The 27662-nt window shown below is 49.9% G+C and overlaps 6 protein-coding genes across 24 annotated transcripts; 2 read left to right on the top strand and 4 right to left on the bottom strand.

The window, feature by feature from the left end:
* LOC6555678 (protein a6) lies at window positions 1-2278 on the top strand. Of its 3 annotated transcripts, XR_003408011.1 has the most exons (3): window positions 1-387; window positions 449-2104; window positions 2174-2278. XR_003408011.1 is itself a non-coding variant. In XM_001982502.3 (2 exons), exon 2 carries the CDS (start codon window positions 451-453, stop codon window positions 1687-1689), a length of 1239 nt encoding a protein of 412 aa, XP_001982538.1. In that variant the 5' UTR covers window positions 1-383; window positions 449-450; the 3' UTR covers window positions 1690-2278. The 3 variants fall into 3 exon arrangements, 2 of the variants coding, with proteins under 2 accessions (XP_001982538.1, XP_026837525.1); XM_001982502.3 differs by having other exon boundaries at window positions 1-383; window positions 449-2278; XM_026981724.1 differs by having other exon boundaries at window positions 449-2278.
* LOC6555677 (alpha-ketoglutarate-dependent dioxygenase alkB homolog 7, mitochondrial) lies at window positions 2137-3196 on the bottom strand. 2 transcript variants are annotated; one of them, XM_026981726.1, is made up of 4 exons: window positions 2863-3196; window positions 2640-2807; window positions 2280-2578; window positions 2137-2223 (listed from the first exon to the last, which is right to left on the bottom strand). In XM_026981726.1, exons 1-3 carry the CDS (start codon window positions 3151-3153, stop codon window positions 2324-2326), a joined length of 714 nt encoding a protein of 237 aa, XP_026837527.1. In that variant the 5' UTR covers window positions 3154-3196; the 3' UTR covers window positions 2137-2223; window positions 2280-2323. The 2 variants fall into 2 exon arrangements, with proteins under 2 accessions (XP_026837527.1, XP_026837526.1); XM_026981725.1 differs by having other exon boundaries at window positions 2137-2578.
* LOC6555776 (coiled-coil domain-containing protein CG32809) lies at window positions 3166-24123 on the top strand. Of its 15 annotated transcripts, XM_026981713.1 has the most exons (19): window positions 3166-3494; window positions 3558-3636; window positions 4556-4706; window positions 4787-4840; window positions 4909-5048; window positions 5110-5718; window positions 11643-11733; window positions 12123-12215; window positions 12646-12760; window positions 12831-12935; window positions 14117-14280; window positions 14447-14512; window positions 14580-14663; window positions 14929-14991; window positions 15091-15553; window positions 15607-15789; window positions 15881-15974; window positions 20049-20243; window positions 20313-24123. In XM_026981713.1, exons 3-19 carry the CDS (start codon window positions 4601-4603, stop codon window positions 21480-21482), a joined length of 3795 nt encoding a protein of 1264 aa, XP_026837514.1. In that variant the 5' UTR covers window positions 3166-3494; window positions 3558-3636; window positions 4556-4600; the 3' UTR covers window positions 21483-24123. The 15 variants fall into 15 exon arrangements, with proteins under 15 accessions (XP_026837514.1, XP_026837517.1, XP_026837524.1 ...); XM_026981716.1 differs by lacking the exon at window positions 3558-3636 and having other exon boundaries at window positions 4790-4840; XM_026981723.1 differs by lacking the exon at window positions 3558-3636 and having other exon boundaries at window positions 4790-4840; window positions 20300-24123.
* On the bottom strand, window positions 5730-9871 carry LOC6555778. Its single transcript, XM_001982500.3, has 5 exons — window positions 8605-9871; window positions 7349-7442; window positions 7153-7273; window positions 6799-7020; window positions 5730-6735 (listed from the first exon to the last, which is right to left on the bottom strand). The coding sequence occupies exons 1-5, from the start codon at window positions 9302-9304 to the stop codon at window positions 6037-6039; spliced, it is 1836 nt and encodes a 611-aa protein (XP_001982536.2). The 5' UTR covers window positions 9305-9871; the 3' UTR covers window positions 5730-6036.
* Window positions 12502-14056, bottom strand: LOC6555777. Of its 2 annotated transcripts, none has more exons than XM_026981727.1 (3): window positions 13630-14056; window positions 13366-13561; window positions 12502-13310 (listed from the first exon to the last, which is right to left on the bottom strand). In XM_026981727.1, the coding sequence occupies exons 1-3, from the start codon at window positions 13643-13645 to the stop codon at window positions 12932-12934; spliced, it is 591 nt and encodes a 196-aa protein (XP_026837528.1). In that variant the 5' UTR covers window positions 13646-14056; the 3' UTR covers window positions 12502-12931. The 2 variants fall into 2 exon arrangements, with proteins under 2 accessions (XP_026837528.1, XP_026837529.1); XM_026981728.1 differs by having other exon boundaries at window positions 12904-13310; window positions 13366-13514; window positions 13630-13705.
* LOC6555775 (protein halfway) lies at window positions 24106-27662 on the bottom strand. Its single transcript, XM_001982497.3, has 4 exons — window positions 27244-27662; window positions 25526-26421; window positions 24956-25466; window positions 24106-24884 (listed from the first exon to the last, which is right to left on the bottom strand). Exons 1-4 carry the CDS (start codon window positions 27259-27261, stop codon window positions 24492-24494), a joined length of 1818 nt encoding a protein of 605 aa, XP_001982533.1. The 5' UTR covers window positions 27262-27662; the 3' UTR covers window positions 24106-24491.

The following is a 27662-nucleotide window of genomic DNA, read 5'->3' as shown; positions in this document are numbered from 1 at the left end:
CACGGTTGCACGCCACGCGGACTATCGAGAGGTGCGTTATCGATGTGTGGCCGATTATCGATGCAGTTTTATAAACAGAATTCTAAAGTACAACAAAAGCACAAATTAAGCAGCTGGCGAACGAAAAAGCACCCATCTCGGCCCCGCTTGCACCTCGGCATCTCCTGCGGCGGGAGGCGCAGCGCCTAGTCCCGCGCCTCCGCTCCTTTCAAGGAAATCGCCCTGCGCCCGCCACGCAATTATGCAAGTTGCAGCAGCGGATCTAACTGTACTCGCCGCCAGTGGAACAGCAAGAGGAGGAGGAGCCCCACGGGCCCGAGTCCATGACCCTTGACAACCTGGGGCAGGCACCGCCACCGCTAGAAGACGAGTCCACACAATCGGTGAGTAGGTGGCCACCAGTGGCCGGCCAGGAGGCACAGACTTACCCTTCTACTGCCGCCTGCAGACATGAACCAGAGACATTCCGAACCATTCTACATATCGCCCCGGCTGTTCGACAACCGGCGTCTTAAGCGGCGTCGCGGTCGGTGGATGGAACGCCTGCTCGAGCACCAGCGGATCTGCATGGCACGGATGCGTGTCCAAGCGACTCTCGCCTCCAAGACTGACCGGCAGCTGTCCCATCTGCAGCGACGCCATGCGGCTGCCACTCTGCAGGCGGACGTGACCATCGACCTGCTGTCGGACGACGATGACACCCCATCGGCCGGACAGTCCACTGCAGCTGGCCACAATCGCCTCCTGATTCCTGCCCCTAGGCACAGCTTGCACCGAGCACCCAGAGTGGGCAGAAGGCAGGCGCCGCGCAGAACTGCCCCACACTCACTCGCCGTGACCGAGAGCATCCTGATAACCAGCGACGACGAGCACAACGAGCAGGAACCCTGCAGCACGGCAAGAGTGCGCTCCCAGCTCTCCATGCGCTCGCCGCCACCACTCGCACCGCTTACACCGTCGGAGACCGTCGAAGAGGTAACTGTTTCGTTGGTGCCGCGCACCTCCACCACTGCCAACTGCCACAAGCTAGTGTCAGGCCACGCCAAGCCCTGTCAAGCGTCCATAGCGGCCAGCAATGGGATCGTCACCGCCGATGGAGGAGAGGGCGGCAATGAAACGGGCTGTTTTCTGGAGGTGGACGTTGGCGGCGGCATCACAGCCACGCTGCCGGACGAGACGACCGTACACACGGTCATAGCCAACCGTATTTACGAACTCTCGCTGAGCAAACTACGCGAAGGCCTGGCCTTTAGTGGAGTGCCGGAATACACGCACGACCTGATGCCGGAACAGCTGCAGAAGCTGTCGCCGGCATTGCGAGCCAAAGTGGCGCCCTTGGTGGCTCCCTCGCCGCCCACGCCCATCTCGCTAAAACTGTCCAGCGACCTCAGCATATCACTGATCTCAGACGAAGACGACTGCGAAAGCACCGGTCCACATGCCAACGGAGGAGTCGGCACCGAGCCAGTGCACCCTGTTGTGGTGGCTGCGGCGGAGGCGCACGCTGCCGCCAAGCTGCTTAAGCAACAGCAGCCACAGCTGTCGGTGGTGCAGCATCTGCAGTACGTGGGCGGCGGACTCGCAGCTCCAGTGGCTCTGGCCCTTCCGGTGATGGCAGCGAATCCGACCTCGTCCGCTTCCGTCGTTGCCTTGCCGCTGCAGCTGCCGCGACGCCGAAAGCTGGGATGAGCTGGATGACTGATGACCCGCCGGAACCGAGTCCCCATCGCCATAATAGCATTCCCCGAGCCGGACGCACGGCATAGACTTTAACTAGCAGTGGCTAGAAGTGCAAATATGAACGTAGGTTTAGCGACAACACATCACAGTTTCCCAGTTATCCTTGAATCCGCGACTAGTCATTGTCCGGTTGATTTTTGATTCCTTCCTCCTTCCCAATCACCTTCTCTCCATCTCACTCAGTTGCCCATTAATCTCCCTGTCTCTGTCATTCTCATATTTTAAGCTTTAAATGAAACGAGACGACAACGTACAAATGAAAGTAGAAAAGCATCAACCCATATACCCATATACATTGTTGAGAAAAAACACAAATTTCAAAAGATTATAAGAGGGAATAGAGAATTTGAAGCGAGTGAGAAAGGTGAGCCCATATTTATTAAGTACAAGTAGTTAGCATAAGGCATACTATGTATTTGTACATTTGATTTAGTGTATCATACATGGCTGAATCACGTCGTGTAATCCGTCGCAGTCCGCCGTCTGTATTACATTAGCTGATCACCAAATCGGAATAAATTTTCATTGTATATACATACATGAACACCCGCTGTGAGAGAAGGAAACAACACGTTTGCTACAATCAAGGTTCGTTTCGACAAATGACGGAAATGCGTCGCCTTTTTTCCACCAAACGCTTCTTGAACCACGATTGATCTCTGGCCAGGATTTCGTGGGTGAACTCGTACCGCGCTAGGGCACTCATGATGTAGAGCGAGCGTCGCGGCAGCAGCAGATCCGCAGAGTGGCTCGCAGAATCCGGATCCTTGGTCACCCGCTTTAGTCGCATGACGCAGTCGCTGAGGAGGCTGATTCCTGCGATGGTGTTACCACAAAACTGTCAAGTGCAATCGTAAATGAGAATGGAAATTTGTTGCATCTGCCATGGTCCAACTCACTCGCGTGCTGTCCACGTGCGGCTTGATCACGCCAGAGTCCGCCAAGTCCAGGATGTGAACAAAGGGCATTACCTGACCACCGAAGGCAGCTTGCGAGACACGGTCCAGCATGGCCCGGTTTTCGGGAGACCACTTTCTGCGTTCAAGTTCGCGGTATCCATGAATTGCCTGCAAGTGGTAAGATATTTAGCCAGGAATATACATATATATACTGAATACCCACGTCATCCCAGTGGCTCGACTCGTACGGCAAGCGGCTGATGTGAGGTTCGATTTCGCGCATAAGTAGTTGTTCCTCTTTCGCAGTGACAAAGTCCCTGATGACTCGCATGTCCGATTCAAACTGGCGTTGCTCAGAGTGAGGCCACTGGCCGGCAAACTCCACCAGGCCGAAGCTGCGGGTCCAGACATCCGGGATCCTGGCTGCTGCCGGACAAACAACTCGGCGCAGTACGAGCATGTGTTGTGTCACCTGTTTTTGAAGGTCTTCCGCCCAGTTATCGAGTGGAGCCATTCGATAGGCACATTTGCTCAAACGTCGAGCAAGTTTAACACACACAACGGAGCAGCGTCGGAATGCAGGGATGCCAGGGCGCCGGGATGCCAAGGGACTTCGCTGGTCCGGGAACACTCGATTGGTAACGCATGCGCCGTGCATTCAACCACGCACTCCTCGCTCGGCTAGGGCGGAAACGCTTTCCGGTGTAGATATACCAGAAATATTTCTGCTCTTCTGGCGTTATGCTGCGTCGGTGGACGAGTGCCGTGTCCTGACTCCTGACTCCTGAAAGCTGTGTAGTGACGAGTGCGAAGCGAATTGAATCGAATCGAAATCCTAAGGACACGGCTAAATCGGTGAGCTCCTCGAGCTATGAGCGCCTAGACCCGTTAATTGTGAAACCTTCCTGCATCGGCCAGGCAAGTGCGGTTCCAGAAAATGCCAGAAACATCGCCGGTGAACCGCCCACACACCCCCAAAGGTGCATAGGTATACAAGGTACAGCCAAGGCGAGATCCCCCATGAAAACTGCACGGAATCCAGCCACCTAACCGCTGATGTGTGTGGAAAAGAAAAGTCAACAGCCACCATGTTTGATGTGCACTCGCGCCCTGGAAACTGGACGCATCTGACACATTTAAAGGCGGCTCGGAAAAAACGGGCCTGGGGCACCGCACCTAAAACTAATCAAAAATTCCTTTAGTGGCCCGCAATAGTGCCGATGGGCAGTGAAAGTGGGTGGCTGTGTACATGTACATATTCCCAGGCACTGACACTGGCACTGGCACAGGAACAGGCACACAAAAACCCGTGAAGTGCTGCACTGAAAAGTATACCATGTTTCGTGTGTACACATCTCCGTGTCCGTTTCCTTTTGCTGCCCCTTCCTCGGATTTCTGGCTCGAGAACAACAGGCAAAATGTGTACATGCAGCCAAAACATCTTAACATGCCTGTTTAGAGCGCCTTCCAACTCCAAAAATTCGAAAGTAAGGCGTGCTGTCTTAGGTGATGGCCTCTATATGGCATGCGGCTCCTTCCCAAATTTGAGGACCAGTATTTGGTCAAGATATTGGCTTACAGAACCGCGTCTCTGCGGTCCCGATCCAGATCCACATGCAGTTCCAGATCCAGCTCCAGTCACGCCTACCGCTCTGTCCTGCTTTCTTGCTCCATTCCGTGCCGCAGAGTTTGCGCACTCCGTTGCATACTTTTTGCATTGAGCACTGGCACTGCGAGGCTCCATTCCACCACACCCTGTTAAGGAATGTGCGAGGATACATGGTTTATCTACACCAAAGTTGCATGTTGTGTGTGTGCGGTTTAGCGTGTTGTTGCCGGTACCAAACGTAAACAAAGTCCAAGAGTAGCATGACATTTTCACGTTAACCATATCCGTTGTATCTCATTTTCTGTAGCTGCAACATAGCCACTGAGCTCCGCACATCTCGAAAGGCTGCAGGATGTTGATCCGTTGGAAGAGCAAAGACAAGAGCGCCTCCTCCAACCAGAGTGTCGGCGGCAGCAGCAGCTCCTCGTCGAAGAAGAAGCGCAAGGGTCGAGAGGGCGGTAAGTATTCGGAATCCGTAGAGCGGAAGGGAGCGAGATGCATCCAGAACAGTGCCTAACTCCGGCTCCCTCTCTTTCAGAAGAAGACTGGCAGAATGAGGCAAAATCGGGACGCCTTCCGTCAAATGAACAGGGTATGTTAAGGACCTACTGACTTCCATGGACCTGTAGCCCCATCATAAACGTCTATGTGTTTCCCCAGGTGGCGACGAACGACGACGAGCCATGCGACGCGACGATCCGCGACGACACACGCTCGGCGGCGATATGCTGGTCTACGGCTCGCAGCATCCACACGCCCATCAGATGGCGCCCCAGCAACAGCGCGCTATGGATCTGGAGGTGAGCACACCCCGTCTCAACCGGATTCTGCCTTCAGTTTCTAATTCCGGTCCCTTCCTAGATGAGTACGCGCGCGCAGAAGAACAAAAAGAACCAGCCGATGCGGGGATATGCGCCTGTTAACCAGGGACCGCTGTTCGACGACGATCCGGGCATCATGTCGGAGGTGGAAACGGCCAGCACCGGATTCCGGAGGGGCGGCAAGCAGCGCTCCTCGCTCCCCGTGGTACGCACGCCCTCGAAAACTCTGGAACGACCGCTGGGCCTGGTCTTTCTGCAGTACCGCTCGGAGACGAAGCGCGCCCTGCTGCCCAACGAGATCACATCGATTGATACGGTGCGCGCCCTGTTCGTACGCTCGTTTCCGCGACAGTTGACCATGTCATATCTGGAGGGGCCCAATGTGAAGATTTACATTCATGATGCCAGCAAGGATATGTTCTACGAGCTGGAGGACGTGCGCTCGCATCTGCGCGAGATCAGAGATCGCTCCGTGCTGCGTCTTTTTGAGTCCACTGAGGTGGCAGCCCCGCCCCAGATCCTGCCCGGCGGCCCTGGAATACCACAACCTCTGCCACAGGCGCAGGCCAACTGGGACCAGGATCAGAGCTACTTCAGCGAGCCGGAGTTCGATTCGGACTACAAGCACCAGCATATCCACAAGTCAAAGGTAAGTGCTGCTAGAAGGTATCAGTTAAATAGTCCTTTATTCAATATCACCGCGAAATTGCTAGGGTGAGGATTAAGGGTTTAGAGAAGGAGGATGGATTGGTGTCCATGAGCGAGTCAAGGATTGTTGATTGGCCAACTGGGTGGCCACAGTAAAGCGTTGACTCCCACATGGACAAGTGGGACACAAGATGCCCAAAGCAATCGAATACTTATTCGTATATGGAAAAAAAAATATATATGAAAATAATGGGGTGGGGCTGGGAAAGCTTAAGCTGGGTTCTTGGACACTAGAATGTTATCCGTACTTTGGGCACAACTAGAAGTTACCACATGGACCCACGCTGAGTCCCTTGAGGGCGTTGTTCATGTGCTCGCGCACATCCTTCCACGAAAACACGATGGCACCCTGGAAGGGCTCCGTGTGGCAGCTGCTACAGATGGACATCACGGCCCTTACCTCCTCCTCGGCGGGCTCTCGGTCGTGCGTGCTGATCTCCTCCTCCAAGCTCATCTTGAGCGTCAGATCCTGCTTAAACTGCTGTCCGCCAAAGTCGGCGAGACCGTTGTAAATCAAGCTGGCATCCGTTCCGGACCCAACGCCGTCGTCCACCACAGATCCATCGTCCAGCAGCACCAGACCGCGCTTCTGCAGCTTCTTGGTGGCGTCGACTTCCCGCTTGAACTGGATGTGGGTCTCCGTTTCGTCGATGAACTGCACGTTGGCGGAGTTACTTAGCATTTGAAAGCGCTTGCCACCACCGCCAGGTTGCAATCCGCTCGGCGGCGAGAGACCCAGGAGTTGCTGGGCCACGAGCCGCGATCCCGCGTTTATCTGTCCGTTCACAAAATTCGTATTGATGGTGATGGCCTGCTGGGCGGGATCGGTCGGAACACCAGCCGCCCCAGGAGCCGGAGCTCCACTTGCAGTCGGCGGGGGATTGGCCAAGTTGATGCGCACCCGAGTGGGGATCTGGCCACTGGCGAGCAGGGTGTGCATAGGTTGAGGACGGTTAATCTGGATGGAGAGCAGAAGTGTTATCTCTCTTACTGTCTCCGTGGGCACTAGCTAAGCACTTACCGAGGGTGGGGCACGAGTGGTGCTGGAGACCTCCTGGCCCTCGTGGTCAAAATGATGGACATGGTGGTGCTTGTGGTCGCGATGCGCCTTGCCGGCACTGAGCGCCACCCGATAGACCTGGACGAGCGTCATCTCGAAGTGGAGGCCGTGGCTCACCTCACCGGTGACCGAACTGCCGCCGGAACGCAGCTTGCCGTTCGCTGGGATTTTATGTCCCACCAACTGTAGCAGTAAAGTGGAGATGGAGACGGAGATGGAGATTTGAGATTATGGCATCTGACATTCGCACGCCGAAAGTGAAACAGCGAGCCAGGCATTTCGCAATATGCGTAATTGGAGTCAAATCGCACTCACCGAGTTGTGGAAACCACGCCCAATGCGTTCTGCCTTCAGCCAGGCCTGCCACTCGCCCGTCTTGCCATTCCACGAGCTGCACATGTGATGCCACTGGCGCATTTTCAGCGGGTAGTTCAATCTGAGCAGAAACGATAAAGATTGGATGGATTGACGCTGGATTGATCGATGGATGGATGGTTGCGTCTCGACTCACCTGTACATTTGCTGACCTTTTATGGCCATCGAAAGGAAACTGGAATTCTGCGCATTTGCGACCCAGATTTGCACCTCGCGTGGTTCCTTTTTAGCTGTAAGTGCGAATGTGCATGTGGATGCATAAGTGGATCAGATTGGCTTTGAGACTCGCTTTCATGCCAATAATGGTAACAGCCGATGGCTAGTCGGCCAGCTCAGATTGCGAAACTGAGTGGAGCAGCATTCCCAAATACCAACACCACTATTCGGTGGCCAGAACGTTTCGCTGCCCTAGCCGCTAGTCACTGATCACTGGTCACTAGTCACCTCAAACCACGAGGAATCCCCCACAGATGCGATCAGGAAACCCACTCAAGCGGGGAGCTAGGCGGTTGGTTATACAACCGGCATGCGGCAAATCCTGTTACGCTGCCAACATGTGATATGCATACATTTAAATATGAATCACCAAATCACCACCGGCTGTGAGTGAAGCACTTCCTATCCGGAAGCTTGGCTGCTGATCGCTGATCGCCATCGCCATCGCCATCGCCATGGCCCGCTACTTGAGCTGGCGCTCTGGAATTATGTCAAATGCTAAGGCCCGCCGCTTCAGCTTCAGCTTCAGTTCAGTTTAAGCGATAGCTTCAGCATTGGCTTAAGCTGCTACGGCTGAGAGTGCGACACCAACAATGCCGACGACATCCAACTGGAAACAGGTAAATTATCGCTTATGTAATGCGACCGCAACGACAACAACGCAGACAACAACATCAACATCAACAACGCCAGCAACTCCAAGAGCAGCGGTGGCATCGACGACCTGGAGTAGTTGAAAATATCCAAATATTCAAAGCGTTGGAAAACAAAGCGAATCTTGAAGGCAGCATTGTGCAGCAGCACTTCTCATCCCACCATCAGCACCTTCGTCATAATCTTCGCCAGCATCATGGCTGACCATCAAACTGGGTGCCGACTTGCATCAGGAAGTGGGCTTCCTTTCACTTTCGCAGCCACTCAATCGCAGCCAGGTGCGATTGCCGGAGCGTGGCCCACAAATTCACAATTCACAAATAAAATTTCATTGCCCATAGCGAAGGTCTCTCGCTGGAGCGGTGGCCCATGCCCATCAAAAGATCGACGTCCGTCTTCAATCTCCCGTTGTCCGCTTATGCAACAGCGTTCGCCCAGTGATCATTGTGCAGCCGTTGTCTCGCTTCCCGCTGAAGCAAGTCACGGTGAGAGGCTGATCCCCACCCCAGCCCAGTCACTTACCCTCGTAGGTCAAGAGGACGTGGTCGCCGCTGTGGTTGGTGAATCGCATCCAAAAGCAGATAGTGAACTGGTCCAGTTCCGGCATCGGATTGCCGTACTCCACCTCGCCGTCCTGGTTGAAGGCGAACTTCTTGACGCTGCAGCGATCGGAGCCGTACAGCGGAGTGCGCGGGAACGCCAGCGGCTCCTTGGGGGCCTCGTCCTCGATGCTGTACGACTCGTACTGGTCCTCCAAGTGGTCTGCAAAGCTGATTGGATGGGACACCGCTGCACTGGAATCGACGCCGTTCACAATGGCAGCGCGGCCCAGCAGAAGCTCGTCCTCGACCTCGGTGGTCTCCTTGTCGCCGCCGAACTGCGAGAAGCTAGTGGATATTTCATGGCTGCTGCTCGCCGCCCCCGGATGCGATTGCTTGATGCTGTAGGCGGCTGTGCCGCCACTAATCCCGCTGCCGCCGCTAACGGCGATGGGCTTCCAGGCGAAGGAGGTGGCCGCGTTGAGGAGCATCACACCGAGCAGCGTTAGAGGAACTCGCTGCGCCATTTCGTTTACTGGGCTACTGTCACTCCGATTGATGCTGGCTGCGATCCTAGTCTCGGTGTGGGTCTGGGCTTGGGTCTGGGACCGGGTCCTGAAGATTCGATCTTCCACGCGTCTGTAACGTCCGATTGCCGCGATGTCTCGCACTTCACTAATCATCCACGCATGCGCCAGAGCCAGGTTGAGTTGCGCCAAAAACCCAGCCGCTGCCGTAACAAAAACAGCAGCTCTGCCGCCGAGCTCTGCTCAGCTGGCCGTCAGTCGCAGTCGCAGTCGGAGTCGCAGTCCCGCTCGGTTGTAACAAATTGTAAAATTGTTGTATTGAAATCGAAACTGAATCTGAAACTGGTTGAGGTTTGTGGGCTGAGGTGGCCCGCATTGCGCCGTGGCAGGCGTTGAATGAGCCAACCACTTGCACTTGCTGCACTCCGGGGCTCGATAATCCGATGCACCTTGCTTGCGCCCAGCTCTGCCTGGGCAGCAGATCCACCTCCTTGACCCAATGATCGCCAATAATGCCACTCAGCGCAAGACGAAAATAGGAAAACGCGTCGAGTTCCGCGAACTCAGCGAATTCAGCGAATTCAGCGAATTTATGTAGTTGGTGCGGGTAGAGGAGTGGTGGGTGGATGCAAAGAAACTAGAATAATAAGATGAGATAAGAATAATAGATAATAAGACGCAATACGCTTTTTTTGCACACGATTTTTCGTGCTGGCTCTCCAGGCTCTCTCGAATTTTTGTTCAAGAGCCAGAGAGAGAGAGCGCTCTAGAGCCAGCAGCTCTCTTGTACGCATCAGCGATGCCAATATTTTTCTGATAAAGAAGGACAGATTGAGAAAAAAAACGGAAAAAATAGGCTGCAAATTTCAAAAAAGGATGAAAAAACAGAAAAGATTTTTATTCATACGTTTGATTTATACGTTGCCATTGTGCCAATGCGTTTCAAATACGTTTCGGGCATTTTCTAGGCTTTATTTAAGACAATTTTTACTACTCACTTAAAGAACGCATACACTGCACTCGCTGATTACTTGATTACTTGAACTATTTTGCGACTCTAAATTAGAAGATATGCCTTACAGTCTTCACTAGAACTAGTTGGGCTACAAGAAGATATGTTTCCTAAACAAATATTAAAAGCGGCAATAACTGTGTGTTCCGACAGTAAGTTAAACATTCTTCAGGCTTTAATTAAGACAATTTTTACTACTTTGTGCAAATAACACATGTACTGCATACATACATACATACATACATACCTACATACATACATACATACATACCTACATACATACATGCATACATACATACATACATACATACATACATACATACATATATACATACATACATACATACATACATACATACATACATACATACATACATACATACATACATACATACATACATACATACATACACCGGTACTTACATACATACATACACCGGTACATACACTACACTCACTGCTCGACCGGTAGGACAGCTTCCCTGAACTATTTTCCGACTCGAAATTAGAAGACATGCCTTACAGTCCTGACTAGAACTAGTTGGGAATTATAGGGCTACAAGAAAATATTTTTCCTAAACAAATAGTAAAAGCGGCAATAACATGTGTTCCGACAGTAAGTTAAACATTCTTCAGGCTTTAATTAAGACAATTTTACTTCTTTGTGCAAGTAACACATACATACATACATGCATACATACATACATACATACATACATACATACATACATACATACATACATACTAACATACATACATACATACATAAAGTAGTCACGGCATCAATTTTTAAATAATATTTAGCTCATATTACAACGAAATTGACCAAAACATTAATTAAATTCGTTTCTTAGATCAAAATTGATTTCGGACCGAAAACCGTCTTCTAGCACGTCTCCGCCAACAAAAAAGTGGCTGCATAGTGCAAAACCAATGTATGCCCGTTACGCATCTTATTATTCTAGTGGCTTTGGTGGATGTATGTACATATGTATGCCAATTAACTGGTATTCATCTGGCCACGGCCGTGAGCCCGCGATTGAGTCCCAATCAAAGCCATAGCATAGTGTGAAGCATTGATGTTGGCCACAAAACAAATGTGTCCAAGATCTAATCGTGGCTTTCGAAGTAGAGACTTGAAAGGATGTCTTCGATAGTTTTAATTACTTTTCGAATTTTGATTTGACTCTCAATATACTGTCATATACATCATAGCATATTGATCATGTGCTGCGGCAAACTAGACTCGCATTTCTCTCAGTGTGCCAGCGAGTACGTGTCCGTACGCAATGATTTGGGATGGGCTGCAAACCATTATAGCAAATAGAGAGGAGAAACCATATTGGCCATTTCATTTCACTTCTTGAACGAAGGCCAATTGGCAATGTTAATCAAAATACTCGTGCCCCTGCCACTGGCCTCCGGCGATACACGATACAATGAACTAATCCAACGCCGTTTATCCATCCATCCGTCTTTCAGATTGGGAAACAACCGGCGCCCTACTACGTGGGCTCATCGCAGACACTGCCGCGAGGCATGTACTCTTCAGAACGCAACAAGGTGTCGATGGGTGCGTAGAGTAGTCGAGGCTGCCGACTAATTGATTTTGTATTCCTTTGATTCGCTCCAAGTAGTGCACTCTTGTTTTGAGTTGACCGATCCTCCTCATCCTCCTCCTTAGGTGACCTGACCTGACCTGACCCGACCCACTCCTGCCCACCGCTTCCCATCTTCCCGGGAACATACTTTATTATGCGTATTTTGCGGGTCTCGTTTCGGTTCAGTTCAGTTCTGTTAAGTTCAGTTCAGTTCTCTGTCATGCGCATTCTGCAGTGAAAGCCCAGTCTAAATATGATTCATGTTCCATCCATAACCATTAACACACCCAAACTCGAACACCAATCAAACCGAACCGAACCAAACCAAACCAAACCTATCTGAACCAACGAACCGAAAAAGGAGCGCCTGTGAAACCACTCAGATCACTTAATCCAAGGGGTAGCATGGAACCCCTGTTCCCCTACACCCCGGATCAGTTATACAGCATTCCAGGTACACGAGAATTTGCCTTTCTATCCACTTGTAGCTAGCATTGTACGATCGCTTCCATGTACCCAATGTATGTGTGCAATGTAAGCAGTGACATTTCACATTTCGCATTACACATTTCACATCCCAACAATTGCATTTGATTACCCATTGGCTTGCGCTTGAAATTCAAATTGAAAACCAAACTGAAACTCAATCTTAAAAGCACACTGACTGTGCACTATCCACACATCCAATCGGAAGCATTTATGTAATTATGCGGCCCCAATCATGCATTTCATTCGCTTCATTTCGAATTGTTCGGTTGCGTTCCTTTATTGCGTTTCGTTATACCTAAATTCAATCAGAAATTATAGGCCACCAAGCACGCACATAGCTACGATCCTCCCACCATGAGGAGTCCCAGTTCTAACCGACCAGGCTGTATTTGCAGATGGATACACCAGTTCCCCGGAGCGCAGCAGCCGCGGAAACTACGAGGAGCCGTACTACAGCCAGTACGGAACAAGGGGCGCCGTAGTGGCGCCCATCATCGACGAGGAGCAGAGGTGCGAGGGGGAGTAGGAATATAAGTAGTTGTTGCGGAGTAGCATCTTAACTAATTTGTGCCATTTACAGCGATGGAACCATGACAGAGGATCAGTACGCACTGTACGGCATCAAGGTGGGGCCGGGACCCAACCGACTCACGCACCGCGGCAACCAGATCTACGATCCCACTAGGTAAGCATGCTCCAGCCGCGATCCCGCACAGACTTCATGTAGGAGACGTAGTCCTGCTGCAGCAGAATCGGCAGATCGGTGTCGTGGCGAGCGGAGCTGCGCTTGCTGCGGCGGTATATCTTGATGCGCTTCACATTGCCGTTGGATGAGCTGGTGGTGGCCGTGGCCACCGGGTGGAAGTAGGTGGTGCCCTTGCTTTTGATGGCCTGCACGATAAGGCAGAGCAGATAGCCGCCGAAGGAGAGAAAGGCCAGGGCCGTAATGCTGATCTGGAAGAGGGTCTGCAACTTGGAGGGCTTCTGCTCCGTCCAGGAAATCGGCGCGTGTGGATGGGAGTGCCAAGGACCACTGGAGCCGGTGGTGTCGTGCTCACCCCTGCAATAATCTAGTACATAAAGCTGTGTTCTCAGCCAATCGCCAGCAGGCTTACCGATCTGCGGCCATCAAGGCCATTCGCTCTGGCAGCGGCGATCCATGCGGCTCCATCTGTGGGCATTCGGTAGTCGGAGCGATGATATCGTTATTATCCAGCCCCTCCATACTCAGCACGGACTTCTTCAGCAGCAGCAGCTCGTCCATCTGGAAATTAGCCAGGCAGCGGGCGAACCGCGCTGGTGTGCTGGTCACTGTTCGGATTGGTCATGAGTCCAGGGCCACTGGGTTTCCCAATCATATGGAATTGCATCGTACATACCACTGCATGTAGTCATGTCTTGGCGGGCAGCTCTTGGTCGTTCTTGCGCAGCTCCAACTCGTCGACTACGAAAGCGGATTGCCACCGATATTGCGTGCTAGCACGGACTTACTTTTGCTGCTTCCAACGGCCGCACGAAACGGAGGGTATATTGGACCAGCTGAGAGGGCTGACAGCGCAGCGCAGCGCGGGTTAGGGTATAAAGCAGTCGAGTATCGGCTCATGCAGGCAGCTGCATTCTCGCTGTTTTGGTTCACGCTCCCATGCGCTAAGTGCTGCGACCCACGTTCGACTTCGACTTGGATTCCAAATCCAATTCCGGTGTCTATGCTCTGATGTCGGATGCCTAGGCTTGGCTGCGCAATTGGAGCATTGTGGTGCCAGCGGATGTGTGGCCCAATAATCGCTGCCTGGCGGCACGCAACACCTGGCGACAAGTTTTTATGTTTTGTACTGATTTGGTGGCTTTTTGCTTACGCACTTGCAGGCCAGAAGACTTGCACCGGATTCGCGTGGAGCACATGGAAAGGCAGCTGGCCAACCTGACGGGACTAGTGCAGAAGGCCCTGGTTAACCAGAACCCACAGATTGCCCCGCTGGCCGTGCCCACCTTGGACTCCAATTATTTGGTTGTGCCGTCGCAGATGCAAGGTATGAATATGAGTACCTGCCATCCCTAGATGTTGTCCCCGGCACCCGCTTTGCTTGAAGCACCGCTTTGTAGATCCAAAGACCTGGCCCAAATCCCGGACTCCTTCCACCCGGTCTTTCCTCTAATTACATATTTAATTTGTTCTCTCTTCCGCACGCTGCGCAGCCAATGGCTCCGGGGATGAGCTGTACATTCGGGAGAAAGCTCCCAAGCTGGGCAAAAACTCGTGCCGTAAGTGTCACCGAAGCCAGAACCCCAATCCTCTGCAGCCGTCACATTTCTTGTCCTTGTCTTGCAGAAAAATCCGTGTCCTTTGAGAAGTCAGTGTCATTTAGCGATGACATACAGGGAATACCAAAGTCTCACAATCCCCTACATGCCGGTAATTTATTTAAACAGCCTTGCACTCAGAATAAAAATCGACCAACAACTCAGATAATCCCTCTTATATGAGAGAAATTAGGTTGCACAGATATTTGCTGGTCAAATTAGAGTTCGATTGGCGATTTTTTGAAGTTAGTGCGAATTTTATTCTGAGTGTGGTTGAATGGAGTGGGTGGAACGCTTCCTAGACACAATGCAAGCCATCCGTTTCCCTTTCTCACCACTGCCGCTCACCGCCTCCGACATGGGCGTGGTCTGTACAGCTGAAACGAAGCCAACCAAGCCGGCAATCAAGTCGTCCACCCTTCCACGCACCTCGTCCCAAGGTAAGAACACGGCACGCCTGCATCAGCCACTTTTGTCCATTAACAATTTGCCCATTTCGCCGAAACGTGCTTTGCTGACCATCTACCCTCCCTCCTCAGAGCGTGACCGCCTAAAGCCTCCTCCGCCACCCAAGCCGATCGTGCTAGCTCAGACCGCTCATCCCAACTACCGGGCGGACATTGCCCTGGCTCCCGAGGTATACAACCACTTGCGCGGCCTGCAGAAGAAGGCCAAGGACCTGCGCATGGAGGTCCGCACCCTGAGGCGCCTCTCGCAGGCTCAGGCTGTCGCCGTGCGCGAAGACATCAAGGGAACCTTCATGCGGATTCGCGCCACTCTGCTGGCGAGCAGTGGCAGCTTCTGGGATCACCAGGGCGACCAGGACGCCACTCGCATTTCGCGCGAGGAAGAGCTCTACAAGCAGGAAGTCATACGTCTGGAGAAGGACCTCAGCGACCTGGAGGGGTCAGTTGAGAACCTGCGCGGAGAGGTCATTAACCGGCGCACTCGCGTCAACATGACGGCCGTGGAAGACATGGCTCTGGTGCTGAGCCGGGCAAGGTGGGTGGTGCAATAGACCCAGGATCGGGCAATAAACCAGTTATTTTTTTTAGCAAAACCGTCGCCGAGCTGAAGCTAAAGTTCCCATCCCTTTCGAATGGCTTGCGCTGCATCCTGTCCAACGAGATGGAGAAAGTGGTGCGAGAAGAAAAGTTCCTCAAAGAAGAGCCCGACCGCTTGGAGTCGGCGCTACGGCGCTGCAAGAAGCTGACCGGCACATTGGTGACGCTCAAACGGTTTGTAGCACAGTCCAGTGGTCCCTCATCCATCATCCCATCATCCCGAGTCCGCAACGAGGAGCTCATTGTCTCTTTTCTGCATTGACAGCTTGGCCAGCGTGCAGGAGCAACGGCTGCCGCCGAACGAGCCAACTATAAGTGAGGAGCCACCGCGGTCCGCGGACATCTCGGCGCCCGACAAGGTGAGTGCGAAGCATCCGAGGTGCCTGGAGGGATAGAGAACGTGGTGTTGCGACAGTTACACAGAGCTAGTTCAGCCAAATCGATGAAAGCGTTATGAGGCCTGACCACGCCTCGATTTTCATATACTTATATACATATTATACTACTGCTCCATAACGTGTCATGACTATATATACATATGTATAAAAGTATTGTTTCCACTATTTCTATCGCAGAGATTAGTTGCTTTCGTCCTACCATATATCGAGTTTGCTATGCTTTTATTTCGAATCCACCTCACCAGATAAGATCTGATCTTCTCTCGAAACTCGTAGCTTTCACCCGAGTCTGCGATCCTGCGATCCTGCGATACTCGTACTTCTTAACGAACATTATCATATGCATATGTAGGTGCTTCGAAACCTCGTTTTCCCCAAAAGGTCCGTCCTAGGTCCGTCTGTCCTAGTCGAATGTAGCGGGAAAAGCACATTTATGGATACGCGATACATGTATGTACATATGTAGAAGCAGAGTCGATTGAAGCGTATCCAACATCAGACTCTTCACTTCGAGTTGAGGCGGTGATTTTTCATTTGAATTGGGTACTGTGCAAAATTTGAATAACGAAATAATTTTGATTACCTTACATTTATGCGTTTGTAGTCTTCGGTTTATCTTTTGTGCGTTTATCTTATGAATAAGTTGCAATTGGCTGTTGTTACATAAATAGTGTTTTGGTTCATCGTTCATTTCACACAAATTATTCAAAACCATTTAACAAATTCCTTCGGCGAGTGTAGCAGTATCGAAATTCGATGCAGTCCAGTCAATTCGAATTGAACGGCATCGCGATGACCTTCGACCCGCGTCCCGTGTTCCGCGCCCCCTTGACCTCTTGACCCCAATAGACCTAGACCCCTGCCCCTTGCCCCTGCCCCTTGCCCCTGCCACTTGCCCCTGCTACTGTCCCTTGCCACTTAACCCTAAAGCTAATTGTTCTGAGCTTGCCCTGTTGGGCCTTAGATATTTGAGCACACAACTAACTAGCAACCGAATACAAGAACTACAACTACAGATACATACCATTTTGTTTAACCAACAAGTATCCAGTTGCGACCATCATCCATGCTGAGAACGAATAAATCCAAATAATCAAACAGAACACAACAAGTTAATTTATAAAGCAAAGCTAACGTCTTATAAAATGAGGTTTACCTTCGTTTTCTCTTTTTGCCTTTTCTCAAACATTTTTTGAATAACGTTTACAACAACAACTACAACCCACATAGTTTAACTGGCGATGGAGTTCAAACTTCAAAGAGGCAATTACTGAGTAATGACTGAAAATTCAAATATAAAAGAACATTTACGAAAAAAAAAAACCAAACAAACAAACAAACCTAAAAAAATTCAACCAAAATCCAAATATAATTAAAACCAAAAAGAAAAATACCTTTTTGAAAAAGATGAAATCATAAGAATAATTCAATTTTCTTTTTGCTAAACATAATTTGCTCTGCATTAAACATACTAGTTTATATTTTGTATACTATTTACTACTGCTATAAACTTCTAACTAAACTAATACTCGTACTAAACTCGAAACCCATATCAAATCAATCATCAAAGCTGTCCATAAGCCACCAGAAGAACACTCCTTAAACCAACCAACCAACCAACCAACCAACCAACCAACAAACCAACCAACCAACCAACCAACCAACCAACCAACCAACCAACCAACCGAACAACCAAACCAAACAACCCAACATAGCTACATGCCCATGTTCCTGTGCATCCTGTGTACATATGTATGTATAATGAAAAGTCCATTTGAATGGCTGTTTGTGTGTGATTACCATTGGAAGCCCCAGTCTCCCACCCGCTTTCCATTTTCCGATCCGGTCCAGGAGTTACTCTATTAACAAGTCATTAACTCTCTTTCTTAAGATCCAGATTTCAAATGCGCAAAGTTGAATGAACAAAGCCAAACTTCTTACTTGCTTTCCGATTGTAAAACGAAATTCTTTCCGTGTCTTCAAAAGGGGCTAACTATAAACCACTTTCCTTTGACTCAATGCAACATTGACTCTTCTCCACACGTGTTCCGACCCTAAAAACGCCTTGAAATAAGCACACCCACATCCAGACCCATGCCCAGAATCACCATAATCCGTTCCCATGTCCATATTTCCATATACTCGTATGTACGTACGAGCAGTTTTGTTTTCAGTGTTCGCTGCTTTGCAATTCTTCTGTTGGTGTTCGTTCCTTGTTGTACATGTTGTTTGTCTTTGTCTCCTTCCCCAAATGTGTACACCCCCACCCCCTCGGTAAGCTCGCTTAAAACTTGATTGTCTGGATCTCCAGTTCCGGTTGAAGCTTCCTCCTCAGTCGTGCGATTAGTCATGTTGTCCGAGACCCATCGATGAACACCCGTGCTAACGAGGGTCAGTATGATTCGAGGCAATCACACGCAGCCGGAAGTGGAGTGTTTTAAGTGGCACTTATCTTGTAAGTGCGGAGGTACCGAGTTAGAGCCTAAATAGGGCTCTTTAGTGCCCATTGCTCCCGTGATCTGTGCATCTGTTCAAGTGTTTCCATTCATTTCAATCGTACGAACACTCCCCGCTGACGAAGAGACATTCACCTAACTCAGATAATCGCGACACGCATACTCGTACCCAAATCTGTTTAACTCTTAATTGATATTTTGTAGTTGCGATCATGTGTGTGTATATACCAATATACCAATATGCCAATATGCCAATATTCCAATACTCCAATATACAAATTAGAGAATATGTATGTATAAGTGTGTGTACCCGTTTATGTACGTACAGAACAGCCACTTCCCCGAACTTCCAGTCCCTCATACCGAACATTCCGAGCTCCCCCAGTCATAACCCATCTTAGTACCAAGCAATTAATCTTAACCAGACAATCAAACGGCCAATTGTATTGCAGTCAATCAAGAATGCAAACAGTCATCACTGTCAGTCGTCAGTCACTGTTCTCACTCATCGATTGTTGTCTTTGAAGTTTCAACAATCTACCAATCCATCGACCTATCAGCCCCTCATCAATCACACGCGTAACTCTAAGAGCGTTTTCCCTCCAAAACTCATGATCAGAACTAGAGCTAGAATTATAAGTACCAACTAAGCAATAAGAGCCACCACACTGACCGCACCCAAACCCTGAGATCTACTCTCGATCATGCGATCTGAAGGGGGTCAGTAGAAACACCATGGCATACTCGTATACCACATAGAAGACACTTAGTCCCCGACATAATTTGCATTGTACTCGGTGAATACTTCCGTGGAGCCCACGGATATACTACGTCCCCGTGGGGTGCAATTCATTTCCACTTGGAGCTTAGAGAATACAAGAACATCATCTGTCAATCACATTTGCATCCGCATACGCATACGCATCCACCCCGTTTCATTCGCCGCGTCGCCTTTAAAGTTATTGGTTATTGGTTAACTATACTGCATACCACATGTGTACTTGTGCCTTGGATACACCATCGCTCACCCTCATACCGTACCGTATCACCCACTGTACCATGTACCACCCATGTAGAACGCTTACCTTTGCCTGTTGCCTGCTTGTGAATATGCATTAGCTCGATGTACTGACTCACTCTATCCGGCAACCGATCATGTACTATACGCTTCCATATGTGTTTCTATTTGCCATTTGCCATTTGCCTATTTGTTTGATTGATTGTTCAGTAAAGTCACTGCATGATCCGAACCTATGCAACTGCACCTACAATATCTCAACGCCTTGGCGCCCCTTTTTGGTTTGGCTACACCTGTAGATGCATATACTCGTATTGCTGGGTTATTTGCGTATTGTATCAGATTTGTATGCGTATTCAGATAATTTGCGAGCATATACATGTCCCATTTGAGTACCTAATTGCCGAATGTATAAATGTGAGATGTTATTCGACTTCTTTCTATATATATATAAATTAATATATATATATATCTATATATATTGTGTACTATATCTCGCCTTCGCCTCCCGGGAGCTGCATTAGTGCCAGTGTTTTACCGCCAAATTGTGTGTTCTTGTAGCCAATCCCAACACCCAGGATGGGGTCGTTCGCTCTCAGCGGGGGACTCGCACCCGAAAACGCACTCGATGCTCTGCTAGATGAGCTCAAGACATTCTCCAAGCCCATCGCCCAACAACAGCAGCAGCAACAGCAACAGCAGCAGCAACAGCAGCAGCAGCAACAACAGCAGCAGCAACACCAGCAACTATACGAGGTAAGTGTGCTCACCTAGCGCGTCCCCCATCCCCAGCCGAACTCAAGGGGTCCAAGTCTCCCTCCGCAGATTCGCCCTGAAGATTCGGCATCCGACGAAAGCGCCCAGGCCGCAGTACAAAGCACCGTTACCACGCAAATATCGCAGGCCCGTCTCTACACGGAGGCGAGCGTCAATATGCAGCAAGCGACCACCGGCAGCATGGTCATCGCTGTCGCCTCGGGCAATGTTTCGGCTCAGGCTCAATCCCAGCGAGGAGTGCTCATCCACCAGCAGTCGCAGTCGCAGTCGCAGGCACAGCTGATGGTGCACACCAACATGGGCAGCCTGCGACGACTGCACTCCTATCCCAGTGAGTCGGATGGCGAACTGTCTGGGCCGCCACCGACTGGCCCGCGGGCCAGCGAGACCTCGTCCTCGACCAGCCTGGCCAACGGCGGCAGCAGCAACAAGCCACCCGTGCCCGAGCGAAACGCTGAATTGATCACCAAGGTGGGCCACAAGCGCATACCGCCACCTCCGCCGCCACGCACCAGCTCACGCAGTCCACTGGCCAGTCCAACCAGCCCGAACGTGCCACAAAACCTGGCTGCCGCAGCCACAGCCACAGTCAATTTGATTCCCAATTCCAATTCGAATGCCAGCGCCAATCCCAATGTCAATAGCAATGCCACAGGAAACAAGGGCACAGTGGGTGACACAGCGGCCGTGGTTAGCGGCGACACCTCAAGCGGTGACAACTCGAGCGGCAACGAGTCCGGCAACGACCATGTCCAGCGTCAGGTGGCCCTCGAGATGCGTCACCAGGAGCTGCTCAAGAAGCAAAAGATGCTGCAGGAGCAGTACCAGCGCTTGCAGCAGATGAGCAAGCTGCCCTCGGTGGATGTGGCCTGTTCCTCCTCCTCCTCGCAGGACATTGCCAGTGGCAGCAACACACTCCGCAAGCTGGGCAGCGAGACGAACATCCAGCAGAAGATCGCCGCCCTGAGTCTGGCCTGCGAGACTAGTGGTGCCGCAGCTGCGGCGGCGGCGGCTGCTGCTGCGGCTACCAATGGCGTGGTGGCCAGTGATGCTACGAGCGGTGCGATCGGCGGTGGTGGTGGTGGTGGAGCTGCAGGGGCGGCTGGTGCGAGCGCTGCTGCTGCACACTCCAACTCCAACTCGAATTTGAACTTGAACTCCCAACACCAGACAGCCACAACGACCACTAAACAGCTGTACGAGACCGAGATACTTTAACACAACTGGAAATTGGCGTGGAACGAAGCTAAAATTGACATTTAATCGGAGCAGTTTGTATCTGATTTATATCTGAAATTGCGGACCGGACGAGTCGAGGCCCATCAGCACCATCCCCATTATATGCGTGGACTACGATTCCGAATCCAAATCCGAATCCGATAGAGAAACGTTGGAGGCATTGACAAAAGAGAACGGAACAGAAACGATAGTTATGATTGAATATGAAGGGCAAACGCCTTTTCGTTTGTTGAGCACGGACTCACATCGTACTTGTATTTACTATCATCTAATTGTCGTACACAAATGTGTGTTTGCACACCTCCAGCATCCGATGTACGTTATGTGTTGTCTGTAAAAGCGCAAGGCAAATGATCGGAGCAAACCTAAACGAAAGCATACAGTATCGAATCGAATCACAAATCAAAAGCCGTATAAGTAATTTGTGCACCCCCATAAAAACAAAAACAAAAAAAAAAAGATACAAAAACGGGCAACCGTACACCCCATGCACCAGAGTAAAAATGCCCAGATGAATGTATTTATGTATGTATTCGCTTACATTGATGTACTTGTTGCATGTTGTGTTTTTGTTGTTGTTTCGACGAAGTTATAGGTCATATAGGTCGAGAGCAGGAGATGGGGCAGCGTTTGGCGATGGAGAACAATACGTTCTCCAAGACACCATCACCATAATCCCCAGCACCATGCCACGACACATCCCTACATCCATACAAGTGGACTATGTGTTGAGGTCCCGCCCAGCGCACTCCCTGCCCCTGCCCCAGAATCCAAAATCTAAAATTAAAATCTGAAGTCCAGGATGTGGGATTCAGAGGCCAGGACCTGGCCAAACACAATCACACTTAGAACCATACACACTGCATAGCAAAGCAAAACGCCACACAACACACAGTCGTAGGAGCACAGGCCGATTGAAGATTAACCATTATGCACATGTACAGATCTACGTATGTACTTAAATAATATGTCATAGATTTTTATTATTACCTTGGTATGGGACGTGAGACTGATAGTTCTATATATGTAGCTCATCAAGATACAATATGAAATACGAAAGCTAAAGATATTGTACTTATTTTTGTTAGAAGATGACTAGCTAATTTTATCCCCCACAAGAAGCCACAAAGAGCACTCCCTCCTGCTCCTAAAGGAGGCCACAGCTCGTTATTCCCGGCTGGAATTGCGGAGAGTGCTTGTGCCCATCGGACTACCGACGGTTCTATTGTTTACATGCTGCACCTATCAAATGGGTAAAACATATATCCTTAGCTATATGCATTCAACGCTACACGCCACATCAAACGGTGGTCAGTGGCTGGCCAGCAAGGTCACATCCACGGTTAGTTTACACTTGGGCTTTGCCCAGACGATCAGGCTTTCAAGCATGATCGATTGCATTGTTTTTGGAATATCCAAATCCCAGTATGGATTTCGATGGACACAAGGGAAACGGCACACCCATGCACACACATATAGATTTGTTACATTTACTGCCCGCCCAGTATTAGACTTCAGTATTATAGGCTAATTTACTTTTAATAAACTTGTAACACACGACTTGAACGAAATTTGTTGCACCTCTGCCACGTTTTATATCAATTAAACACAAACATGCATACCTTAAATTGTTCAATTTTCGAAGTCTAAATTAGGTCGGTCGAGTTCGCCACACAGATCCCGATCCTCTCGGGAGTGGACGAGCGCTGTAGCATAAGATCTAACACCATACCACAACACACCATACCACAACAGGTTACAATGAACACTTTAGAGTATATGTATCTGCATCTGCTATTCGCTACTCACATATGTATGTATAAATTCATAGTTCTATTACATGTATATCCAATAGCTCAAATACACCTTCTCCAGGCCACTGCTGATGATGCGGACCGTGTGGCCCACAACAGTGAGCCGTGTCTTTTATAGGTAGGCCCAGTTTAGATGCCCAATGTGCAATGGACTTGACTTCAATTCAAGACTAAACGCCAAACACTTGACCCCTTAGGTGCGCGCTCAAGACATTTACATGCATATACACAAAAAGACAAATATTTATTACCTAAGTTAGAAGATTTGTATTGTTTATTTAGCGCCATTCGACGAATATGTATAACATATATTTACATGCAAACCACGCAACGAATACACACTTAAAAGAACATATATACATGCCTACAATGAATACGACGATAATAAATAACAACCTATGCAAAGGCAGTGTTAAAGAGTCCCCTAATAATACCAAGTCAACATATTTAAGTATAAAGTTAAACCAGGGAACGTGCCCGAATCGAAGGCGAATCGTGACCCTACTTATATCCCCAAAAGGCACATTACACACGATCATACTGACACCACACTCACACGCCTACACAGGTATTTGGCATCGCGAACACGATCTAGTATCGATCTAATGACGATTTAAAACCAAACCAAACCAAAACCCTCGCCCCACTGGGAGAAGGGAGGTGCAGAAATCAATTCTCAATTCGGATTTGAGATTTGAGATTGGAGCTGCATCGGAAGAGTTGGAAGTGCGTATTTTTTTCTTAATAATAATTATTCTATTTAAATCACAACAAACCACAACAATAAATATCATTCGTAAAATGAACTCCGAACACGAGTTTCTCTATTGATTTATTCGTCGTTCTCTGCTGTGTTTACTACAAGTAAGTAGGCTGACTAAGCTTACGGACCCTAAGCAATGGTGCTGATCAACGTTACTCTGTCTATATTTCCAGATGCACCCACTACATAACGACAAGTACATGCACACTGTCCTTAAGGCTACACACCACAAAAATCGTTCACATATGTATATAAAAGGCAAAAGGCACACGGTTCCGCAGATACAGTCGGATACATATAAAGGTAGGACACGTATGAAAATACGTTCTGTCATGTGATTGTGTCACGGTCTGGCCGTCTGTTTGGCCATCTTCTCTCCAGTCTGGCTCTAATCGAAGTTGCGTCGCATCTCTACGATTCGCACAGCCAATCGCAAGGCAACTTGGGCATTTTGCTAGCCGGCCAGGGCAGATAGCCAGCCGTCTTGAAGACCCAATAGTCGTAGGACACCTTGGTAATTAGGGCGAGCAGAAGGATGACCTCGGCGGCTATTAAATAGTATATGTAGTCGGTCCAGTCTGGAGGAGACTGGCACAGCTTAGCCTCTTGCAGTTCGATGACTCTCTGAGGCATGTTTCGGCAGCGTATGTCCATGTAGTCGGGTATATCGGAGCTGCGCTCCTTCAGCCAATTTAGCAGCGTCTTGGCCGAGTAGCAGTCGCACTGGAGCTTGTTGCCTGCCAGGTAGATTCGACGGCCTAGGCCGGAGTCCAGTAGGGCATTGTTAAGAAAGTACTCCGGAATCTAAATCGTGGTGGATAGATACACTTTTTGGTTTCAGGGATTCGCAGAGTAATGTTAGTTAGCACACTCACCTTGCTTAGCGAATTGTTCCGCATGTAGATGCGCTGAAAACTTTCTATGAACTTGGTGCCCTCAAACTCATAGATGGAGGCTATCTGGTTATTATCGGCCAGGAGTCGGATAATGTTGTGATAGGTGGGGTTCGTCTGAAAGTAATCGCCCAGGCTGGTTATCTTGTTGTTTGTGATATTGAGCATGAATGTGTTGTCCGGCAGTCTTTGGGGTAGCTCTACCAGACCAAGATTGGAGCAGTCTACATGGCACTGGGCCTTTGACTGGTTGTCCTGTATGATCATAATGTTCTCCATTGTGCAGTTGCAGCTGCCGTAGTTCGGAATAACCGGGCAATTCGTCACACACCGCTTTCTGTTCTCCAGCTGCTCCATGGACACCTTGTCTGTGGACTGAAACCACTTGTGTGTGGCGTTGTACTGACAGTAGGAGTGCTTCAGGTTCAGAAAATTAATGGATTCGGTGTATATGATTTCGTTTAGCGGGGTGCACAGCATGCGCATGTTGCCACTGGAAAAAATCGTTGGGTTAGGCTTGCTTTCCTTTTCTGAACATGTAGCCATCCTCACCTGATATCCAGTGTAATGTTCTTGTTCTGGTTTCGGTGTGGCACCAGCGAGAGATTGTTGTTCGACATGCCAAAGAACTCCAGATGGGGCACGTCCTTCACCGCCCTCGAGTGGATCTCCGAGATGTTGTTGTTTGATATGTTTAGGCACTTGAGGGCCGAGAGTCGCGGGAAGGCGTTCACCAGTCGGGTGATATTGCCGTCCGTCACGGCAAGCGACTGCAGGGATCTGAAAATTGGGTTGGAGAGGTCCATGTCCTCCATGGTCATGTTGCGCACGTGCAGGTTGGTCCACTTGGATATATTGCTGCAGCTTGAGATCATCGTCAGCTGCGATATGTTGCAGCAGTACCAGGAGTTTGGCCGCGCCGGGTGCTCCCTGCACTGGCACTGGCTGTTCCCCTGTCCTCCTCTGTTTTGGGCTTCCGACTGCGCGACAGTCGAGCCTTGGCCCTCGGAGGTTTCGGGTCGTCCGTCAAAAGTGTGGCCGCACAGCTGCTCCTCTGCATAGAAGCAGTGCTTCAGGTACTCCGGCTGTTCGGAAACAGCCGGCGGAAGGGGTGCGGGCGAAGTGGTTGACGTGGTCGAGGTGGAGTGGGATGTGCTTGTTGATGTTGTGTCTGTCACAGATCCCGGATCGGACACACTTTGCGTCTCGGCCATACTTGTTGCTGTGGTGGTTTCCCCTATGCCTACATGATCGGCAGTAAGGATGGGAGCAGGTATGACTGTTCCCTGCTCACCATCCTCCAGTGACGCATGGGGATGGTGGTGAGGCTGTGGATGTGTATGTGGAGTGGACTCCTCGCCTAGTGCAGCAGGATCCGGTGTGTGTGCTGATTCTGGACGCGCGCATGCGCCTGCCACGAGGAGCAGCAGGAGCAGGAGCCATGTGCCCTGCAATGACAACGACAATCAAAGGGCGCGTTAAACCGAATCGAGTGTCGCACGTTGGACGTACATATGCAAATATTTGCTACGCCAGACGCGTTTGTTTGCAAATCGAATTAGACTGACGAGGGCTTGGCCTGGCTCGTCCTCCAATTGTCGTAATTAGGGTAAGTGAGGCACACCCTGTACGCAACAGTTGGTGGGCCTGGGGGCCGGGGGGTCTGGGAGTCAGGAGGGTCTCCGGTATCCAACTGGTTTCTAATTGTTTGCACACTCGATTTAGCGTTTTGCGGGCCAACTGCCAACAACACTGCCATGCTAATTCGGCAATTAATTAACGAATCGTATGTGATAAAAGGGCAATAAAAAGATTAATTGTGTTAGGGAGCAATTGTGGGCGGGTCGGTTGGTGGCAAATTGACGATTTCGGAGTGGAGTGGATTGGAATGGGGCCATTGCAGGAGCTTTGCCTGGTCAAAACAACATTACAGTTGGTATTACTAAGCCAATAATACGTTTGATATGGGATACATTTTTCGTACTTGATTTAAAGCATTCAAGGAGTACAAGGAATCGAGGATTAGCTAACCAAGGAATGCGGATTTCAGGCGATATCAGAATTACCTATGCTATAGTTGTAAAAAAAAAGTTAACTGGGCATAGTATAAGATATTGAGCCAGGCAATATAAACACTAGCACCCCTCCCCTCAGAGCAATTTACTCTCGAGATTATAAATACGGTATCAGTATCGGTATGCCCATGCCCATGTTCATACGCATACCTATGCACCCACACACTTGCGGAACTGCCTGCGCATTGGACTTACGTGGGTGTACGCGAGCATGTCGCCTTCGAAATGAAGTGCACTAGGTGCTCCGTGGTAGGTTTACTCCTTGACTAGCGGCGAAGGAGCCGAGCGGTTATCCACATCCGAGGAAGAATCGGAATCACACTGAAGTGTTCACAGTTTAAATGCTTTGCGCACATCCCATTCCCAGCGGTGAGGAGCTCCTTTTCGGCGGTTCTGCAGGCTCGTTTGGTCCGCCAGGTGATCTGCCACAGTTCAGTGCATAGGAAGAATCGCTCACTTGTGCTATGTATGGGGAACACAAAAGTATCTCGACTTAAATTGATAAACTACGAACAAAACAAAAGGCCACTGTTAGGTGCGCGCACGTAGCAGAGCAGTCGCTGTTAAGTCTGTTAAGTGCTCTGTTCGCCGTGGACAATCGGCTCATCGATACG

The sequence above is a fragment of the Drosophila erecta genome, unplaced genomic scaffold (genome assembly GCF_003286155.1).
Source record: "Drosophila erecta strain 14021-0224.00,06,07 unplaced genomic scaffold, DereRS2 tig00000126-arrow-pilon, whole genome shotgun sequence".
Taxonomy (NCBI): Eukaryota; Metazoa; Arthropoda; class Insecta; order Diptera; family Drosophilidae; genus Drosophila; species Drosophila erecta.
The sequence above is the reverse complement of the archived record's forward strand: the minus strand, read 5'-3'. Positions and strand labels throughout refer to the sequence as shown.

Bases quoted from the DNA above. Each gene is read 5' to 3' on its own strand.
- LOC6555678 (XM_026981724.1), top strand. From the start codon at position 324: ATGACCCTTGACAACCTGGGGCAGGCACCGCCACCGCTAGAAGACGAG. The intron at 388-448 runs GTAGGTGGCCAC...TGCCGCCTGCAG, and splicing joins CGAGTCCACACAATCGGTGA to ACATGAACCAGAGACATTCC.
- LOC6555677 (XM_026981725.1), bottom strand. From the start codon at position 3,153: ATGGCTCCACTCGATAACTGGGCGGAAGACCTTCAAAAACAGGTGACA. The intron at 2,808-2,862 runs GTGGGTATTCAG...TACCACTTGCAG, and splicing joins AGTCGAGCCACTGGGATGAC to GCAATTCATGGATACCGCGA. The intron at 2,579-2,639 runs GTGAGTTGGACC...TGCACTTGACAG, and splicing joins CGCACGTGGACAGCACGCGA to TTTTGTGGTAACACCATCGC.
- LOC6555776 (XM_026981714.1), top strand. From the start codon at position 4,601: ATGTTGATCCGTTGGAAGAGCAAAGACAAGAGCGCCTCCTCCAACCAG. The intron at 4,707-4,786 runs GTAAGTATTCGG...CCTCTCTTTCAG, and splicing joins GCGCAAGGGTCGAGAGGGCG to AAGAAGACTGGCAGAATGAG. The intron at 5,049-5,109 runs GTGAGCACACCC...GTCCCTTCCTAG, and splicing joins AGCGCGCTATGGATCTGGAG to ATGAGTACGCGCGCGCAGAA.
- LOC6555778 (XM_001982500.3), bottom strand. From the start codon at position 9,304: ATGATTAGTGAAGTGCGAGACATCGCGGCAATCGGACGTTACAGACGC. The intron at 7,443-8,604 runs GTAAGTGACTGG...TCGCACTTACAG, and splicing joins CGTCCTCTTGACCTACGAGG to CTAAAAAGGAACCACGCGAG. The intron at 7,021-7,152 runs GTGAGTGCGATT...TTACTGCTACAG, and splicing joins GGCGTGGTTTCCACAACTCG to TTGGTGGGACATAAAATCCC.
- LOC6555777 (XM_026981727.1), bottom strand. The intron at 13,311-13,365 runs GTAAGCCTGCTG...AGATTATTGCAG, and splicing joins GCCTTGATGGCCGCAGATCG to GGGTGAGCACGACACCACCG.
- LOC6555775 (XM_001982497.3), bottom strand. The intron at 25,467-25,525 runs GTGAGGATGGCT...GATTTTTTCCAG, and splicing joins AACATTACACTGGATATCAG to TGGCAACATGCGCATGCTGT. The intron at 24,885-24,955 runs GTGAGTGTGCTA...ACCACGATTTAG, and splicing joins GGAACAATTCGCTAAGCAAG to ATTCCGGAGTACTTTCTTAA.